Genomic DNA, 7559 nt, shown 5'->3' on the forward strand with positions numbered 1-7559 from the left:
AAGAAGTGCAAATATCCACTTCCCACCGAGGATTAAATCTGCCTAGTAACCTCAGGCCCCACCTGCTTCCATGTCCCACAGCAGGTGCGGCAGAAAAAAGTAACAAGTCTCGAGCTTGCTATTCTTCTCTTTATAAGAATCTCACAACCAATCTCTGACGCCCCTAGCTCAGAAGCACAAAACGTATACAAAGAGAGGACTATACACTATCTTAACTGAAAGCAGTGGTTTCAAGTAGGCTAGCGTCTTACAGAAATTGTTATTCCAGAACATGCAGAGGCAGCAAGAGTCGCCCAAAACCACATTTTATTCTATGACCTTTATATTGCTTTTCTGTTATTTAAAGGTTGAAGCAAAGTGAAAAGGATGGAGACATTTTGTTAAAAGAACAAAATGAGTTAAGTCACAGCAAATACACCTAATAAAACCTCAGGTCTATGCCATACACTCCAAACACAGGGCTAAGTCCAGGAGTGGCTCGTGCCTGGGTTTTTGTAAAGCAAATGGAAATATTTGGAAGAATCCACATGTTTCAGGAGAAGAGCCACAAGTGCCCTGAAAGCAGAAAGTTGACACCATTTTAAATATAATTCATATATATATATTTTTAAAATCAAACACAATTAAATAGAATATGGGTTAAGTACATGAATACTTCGCTTTAGAAGAATAACAGAGGTGGTACATAGTACCAAAAATGTATACACAGCCTTTTGCTTCTTCTGTTGATGGAACAGTGTGCCTCTATACAATCAAATATTGCAAGGGAATAAATTCTCTATTCATTCAAGACTTTCTCAAGGACAGAGGTGATTAATAATTATATATTTTTATATATATATATATTTTTTTTGTTTTGTTTTTTTTTTTGCAAAGTCTGAGCAAAAGCTGTAACACCTAAGAGAACGTTCTTTCCCCTCAAACAGTCGCGTGCGGTGAGGAGGCAGTGGCGCGGCCTGGCCGTGGAGTGTGCTCGCCAGTGGGGCAGGCCCGCGGGCGGCAGCGAGGCCCAGCCCCAGCAGCCGGCTGAGGGAGCGCGGGAAGGCAGTCCCCTACTCTCCTAACGACAGACAGCAAAAAGGCCACCAACTGCACACTTTCCAGCTCACAGCAAAGAAAGGGGAGGCAGCCGAGGCTGAATGCTTTCCTTGCCCCCAACCCTCGCTTGCCCACTTTCTTAATTAAAAAAAAAAAAAGGCAAAAACAAAACAGAAACCATACAGTCTGGGAATAAACATTTTGTCCAAGGTACCACAGGGGGAAACGGGAGTGACTGTTACTGTACATTCCTTTCCCCATGTATTCTGAGGGGAAAGTGAAGTGACTTGGAGGAATATTCCAGAAGAGCAAGTCCTAATGCGCAAAGCAAAGGAGACTCATCTTTTTGTTAGCAGGGGAGAGACTGGTTTTCAGTATACTGCATCTTAGGAGCAATTAAAATATGGAAAGTGTATACTGTCACCATAGGGAAGGACAATATCAACGGAGACCTGACCTGTCAGCTGGCTTCCTTCCAAATTAATGCCTGTGTGAAGGAAGAATGACAACGCCACCGAAGGAAAAGGATCCGCTAGCACCGCGCTGCCACCCTGAGCTGCCTGGCTCTCGGAGGGGCTGACTCACCTGGTGGCTGAGGAGGCCAAAGCAAAGCACTCTGGTACCTGCCTTACAATACCTTCCAGGGAAGGGTCACCGCTACTGAATGTGCGTCAAGTATCCGCTGTGCGCTTGTCTGCCTCCCATAGTACGTGGCCCCTGTCTATTCCAGTGGACTCAAATTCTTTCGTAAATGGGTTATTGCCATTGGAAAGCTATTAATTTTCTAGTAATGTAAACAATACCACTTTGTCTCTTTATGACTTTCACTGTGTGAACATCATGTGCAGCAAATATGTCTACATGTCACTCTGCTGAGGATGGAAGTCTAGGATTGTCTGCCATTCTTTCTTGGGAACAACAGTGATATATAAGTGAAAAGAAATACAGTGCTTTGTCTTCATTGGCTGTGTTGAAGAATCCAACCAAAGGAAAAAAGTTCTCTTATTTTTCAAAAGCAGATTTCCTTTATCTCAGGTCTTGAGTCATAGCTGAAAAAAAGAAAAAGAAAAAGATCAGGTACATTTCGGTAGCCAGTGACAGATTAACCCAACAGCATTCTCACAAGAGAGGGCAAAGACATATACACATACGTTCATTAAAGTACTGTTTGTAGCAGGAAAAACAAACCCCCAAACACTTTAAATGACCATCCTCAGAGGAGTCACTAAATCATGAGAGCCAGAATACAGAATATTCCAACACCTTCAGAGAGAGAAAAAAACCTCTGATCTTCTCACTTCCTAAGACCAAGAGCTTGAGGCTGAGACCCTTTCCTCACAGAACTGGGGAGGGAACAAACATCCCGGGGAGACAAGGTCCCTGGGGCATCTACACATGAAATAACTCAGTAATGCCGTGAGGCAATTCACGGGATATTCCCAAGTACTTTCTATAGACAAGCGAAGAGTAGGAGATTCCAAGCAGAGCGGTATCAACATAAGCTAGAGAAGCTGGGTATTCCTTCGTGGAAGTAGGACAGCTCGTATTCATATACTCATAGAATGAGAATCAGAAAGGGATTCTATGAGACGGTCTTGTCCAATTTTCCTGATCTACCGATAGGGAAACGGGGCCTGGAAAGAAAAGCAAATTGCAAAAGGTCCCACATGTTCACTAAAAGTGGACTGTATGAGTTCTTTTAGCCTAGCACTTTCTCCAGACCAATCCACTGCTGATCCTCAAAGGACATGCAGGAGAGTCATCTTAGCCAGCCAAAGAGAAAGGGCTAGCAAGCTTAAAAAACAAAATATAGCAAAATAGATCTAAAAATTTAAAAATGAAAGCACAAGGTAATAAAATCTGAACATATAACTCAAATAAAAAGCCTTAGCTTTAAGTACCTGCTTTCTTTCTTTTTTTTTTTTTTTTAATGTTTTATTTATTTCTAGGANGCGGGGCTCGAAACCACGAACTGTGAGATCATGACCTAAGCGAAAGTCGGCCGCTTAACCGACTAAGCCACCCAGGCGCCCCTAAGTACCTGCTTTCTAAAATGGCGTCTAAAAGAACATTTTCATGTTGTCAAACATTTGTTCATGGGGAATCACAACTTCATACACCTTTATCTTGCTCTTTGCTCTTTCAGGTTTGACTGAGCCAGTGAAGATAAATACAGACAAAAATTACCACCCTTACACAGAAAAGAGGATGGAATTTGCAAAAGTGAACAGAAGTTTGGTGGGAGTTGGTTCAGTGCAAAGTTCAAAATTGAACCAGCCTCTGGAAACGACAGCTCTCACAGTAACAAAGCTGGCAAGGAAAGAAAGGGCGACGCTGGACCTACATCTAAATTCAGGCCTCAAACCCCTGTGGGCTATATGGGGTGTCATCTGAACATTCTAAATTCTGATTCCTGATTTCTGCTAATATAAATAACAGAGGAGTAGTTTAATGCCTTCATAAAGAACATGAGCAGAAACTCTCCTCTTGCATTAAGTCTCTGTGAATCAACTTGAGTTAGGGAAAATAAGAAGTTGGGAAAACTGGGACTGTCTGGCTTGAGGAGAGGACTAGGGGCTGCGCTATGTGGCTGCCTTCAACTTTCTAAAGGTGACTTGCATGGCTTCTCACAGGCACTACTAGAACTAGCTGATGAAGCTACCGAGAGACAGTACTAGCTTGGGGCAAGTCAGAGTTTCCTAACCATTACAGCTACTGACCTCCAGATAAAGATGGAGAGCTGATCGTACTTATCCAATTCACTCCTTCCTAAAATGCCACTTTAAAAAAAAGAAAGAAAGAAAGAAAGAAAACAAATTCACATGAATGGGAAAAGTGAGAAGAGAGGGAGAACAAACTTTCAGAAGCTGGAAGCAAATGGATGAGTGGTAAATGACTTAGCTGGCCCAGAAGACTCAATCCTAAACAGAAAGTGGAAAAAGTGGAGAAGCAACCTGATTTGCAATGCAGAATCCCTCAAAGCCTGGGAATTGGTAATGTCTCCTAAAGGCAGTGGGGGCTGAGTACAAACACAAGGACTTCTTAAAAGCCTGTTTTGGAAGTTACTAATCTATCATTATTCTGCAATTCTGCTCAACCAGCCCCTGCCCCAAAACCAATCTCAGCAGAAAAACCTTAGATTTCTTCTCTGAGCAGAATAAAACAGAGGGTCCCTGGGCTGAGCTACACCGAGCATGACCAAGGACAAGGATGCTGTCCTGAAAAGAGGGGGATTAAGGAGAGGTATATATAATGAATGATAAGACTTCCCTAGCCTTTTCCCACTTGGCTCCTTGAACATTGGTAGCCTGGCCTTCATCCTCCAGGCTGGAGACTGCCAGTGTTTTCTCTGGGAAACAGGACCAGCCCAAGAAGAAAACTTCAAAAAAAAAAAAAAAAAAGAAAAAAGAAAAAAATCTGACATCAGCGTTCCCCAAGGAGACACCTGGCTAGTGTACATTTCTCTTTTTAAAAAGCTGCCAAACTGTCTTCCAAAGTGGCTGTAGCCGTTTGTATTTCTACCAGTAACATGGTAGGGTTCAAACTGCTCTACATCCTTCAACTGTCGGTCTTTTAGTCATTCCATCAGGTCTGTAGTTGTGTATCACTGTGACTGTAATTTGCATTGCCCTTATGACTAAACATGTTGAGCACATCTGCATGTGAATATTTGCCATCTGTGTATCTTCTCTGGTGGAATGTCTGTTTATCTTTTGCTCATTAAAAAAATACCAGATTGTCAGTCTTATTGTTGAATTTAAGGGTTCTTTATATATTGTGGATACAACCCCTTTCTCAGAAAGTTGTTTTCCAAGTATCACTTCCCAGTCTGTAACCTGCCTTTTCATTTTCTTTACAGTGTCTTTCGACAAGCACAAGTTTCTACTTTTGATAAAGATCAATTTAACAATTTTTCTCCTTTATGGCTCATGCTGAGTATGATCTAAGGAATCTGCCTAACTCCAAATCATAAAGATTTTCTCCTGTGAGTTTTACTTTTAGCTTTGACATTTAGGTCTATGATCCATTTTGAGCTGATTCTGTATATGCTATAAGGAACAAGGTTCATCCTCTCCCCCATATCTATCTATATCTATATTCTATATCTGTATCTATAGATGTCCTAGTACTGTAAACTAAAAAGACCATCTTTTTACCATTGAATTAGCTTGGCACATATGCCAAAAGTCAACTGGCTTCACATATTTGGATTTACTTCTGCACTCTCTATGTGTTCCAACAATTTATATGTCTACCCTTATGCTAAATATTTCTCTGCCTTATGTAGCTTTACAGTCAATGTGTCCAGGTAGAGTTAGTCTTCTAATTTTGTCTCCCCCCTCCCCGCCACCACTTCACATTTTTGTTGTTGCTGTCTTATACCAGTTACTTTAAATCTCCCAATATATTTTATAATCATCTTGTTAATTTCTATAAAAAAGCTTGCTGGGATATTTATTGTGATTGTACTGAATCTATCACTAATCTTGGATAATCTTGTACAGAATGGAGAGTACAGTCAATGCTGTATTACATATTCGAAAATTGCTAAGAGAGTAGATCTTAAAAGTTCTCATCACAAGAAAAAAATTTTTAACTATGTATGGTGATGTTAACCAGACTTACTGTGGTGATCGTTTTGCAATGTATACAAATACTGAATCATTATGTTGTACATCTAAAACTAGTACATTATATTCAGCTATACCTCAACCACCATCAGCACCACCACCACTCCCATCATCATCCTGGGTTAAAATAGCACCTTTTTAAATTCTTTTTTAAAAATGTATTTAAATCCAAGTTAGTTAACATATAGTGTAATACTAGTTTCAGGAGAATTTAGTGATTCATCATGTATATACACGACACCGTGCTCATCCCAACCAGGGCCCTCCCTAATGTCCATCACCCATCTAACCTATCCCCCCACTGAGAAATGGCTCCTTAACAACACTGAGTCTTTTAATTCACAAACATGACTTTTTGTTTAAATCTTTAATTCTGTTCAGTTGTAGTTTATACTGTACAAATATTATACATATTTTATTAAATATATTCCTAAGAATTTTATGTCTTGGGATCCTACTGTAGATTATATTGTTTTTAAAATTTCAATTTCCAACTGTTAATTGCTAGTATATAGAAATATACTTCATTTTTATATATTAATCTTATATCCTTTAGCACTGCTAAACTTAGTTCTAATCGTTTTGTAGATTCCTTCAGATACTAGTGTCCAATAATAGTCCTTTCTGTGACAATGGAAATGTTCTGTATTGTTCATACATGGCTAGTCACTACCATATTGGATAAAGTAGCCTTAGGAATTTCTACATAAATGAGGAGGTCTTCTACAAAGAAAACCAGTTTTACTCCTTCCTTTATAATCTATAAACCTTTTTTCTTTGCCTTTTTGCACTGGCTAGGACTTCCAGTGCAAGTGTCCTTGCTTTTCCCCCAGAATCATGCAGTCTTTCGCCATTAAATATGACTTTAGCTGTCAGTTTATTAGGTGTAGGGAATTCTGTTCTGTTCCTAGTTTTCTGAGAGTTTTGTCATCAATGGCTGAATTTTGTCAAATTCTTTTTCTGCATCTATTAAAACGATCATATGCTTTTCTTTTTATGATGAATAAAGCAACTGGTTTTCAAATATCAAAGCAAACCTGCTTTCCCAGGAAACCCAGGTTTCCACCAACAGTGCACAAAGATTCCTTTTACCTACACCCTCGTTAACACCTGTTACTGTTTGTCTTTTAGGTAATGGCCATTCTAACAGATGTGAGGTGATATCTTATTGTGTGGTTATGATTTGCACTTCCCTAATGATTAGTGATATTAAGCACCTTTTCATGTACCTTTTGGCCATCTGTAGGTCTTTAGAAAAATGTGTTTCCAGGTCCTTTGCCTGTTTTGTTAAATTGAAAAAATTTTTTTGGTCTGCTGAGTTCCTCATATAATGTATATATAAATAATAATATATCAATATGATATTATAAATATAAATATATTTAACTCCTCAAATTCAACCTAATAGATACAGTATTAGTCAAGTTACTGATTTCTTCTTGAGTGACCTTTGGTAATCTATATTTTTCAAGGAATTTCTCCATTTCATTCAAGCTATTGAACTTATTAGCATAAAGTTGTTCATAATAGTTCCCTAGTACCATTTTAATAACTTTAGGATCTGTAGTGATGTCTCCTTTCAATCCTAGTATTGGTGATTTATGTCTAATTTCTAATTTTCCCCCCTCAATTAGTCTGGCTAAAGGTTTATCAATTTAATAGATCTTTTTCAAGAGCCAGCTTTTGCGGCGCCTGGGTGGCTCAGTCCGTTAAGCGTCTGACTTAGGCTCAGGTCACGATCTCACAGTCTGTGGGTTCCAGCCCCTCGTTGGGCTCTGCGCTGACAGCTCAGAGTCTGGAGCTTGCTTTGGATTCTGTGTCTCCCTCTCTCTCTGCCCCTCCCCGACTCATTCTCTGTCTCTCAAAATAAAATAAAGCATAAAAAAAATT

At 39.5% G+C, this 7559-nt stretch overlaps 1 protein-coding gene across 2 annotated transcripts in view; it reads right to left on the reverse strand.

Moving 5' to 3' along the window:
• Nucleotides 1-304: 304 nt before the first annotated feature.
• AKAP10 (A-kinase anchoring protein 10) overlaps nucleotides 305-7559 on the reverse strand; it is a 72762-nt gene continuing 65507 nt past the window's right edge. For both annotated transcript variants that reach the window (XR_013330862.1, XM_077746807.1), the window contains one exon: nucleotides 305-2087. Coding sequence is in view for 1 of the 2 variants with exons in the window: in XM_077746807.1 (XP_077602933.1) it covers nucleotides 2082-2087 (6 nt within the window). In the remaining variant the exon portion in view is untranslated. The remainder of the gene's footprint in view (nucleotides 2088-7559) is intronic.

This window comes from Crocuta crocuta, unplaced genomic scaffold (assembly GCF_008692635.1).
Source record: "Crocuta crocuta isolate KB4526 unplaced genomic scaffold, BGI_CrCroc_1.0 scaffold139, whole genome shotgun sequence".
Taxonomy (NCBI): Eukaryota; Metazoa; Chordata; class Mammalia; order Carnivora; family Hyaenidae; genus Crocuta; species Crocuta crocuta.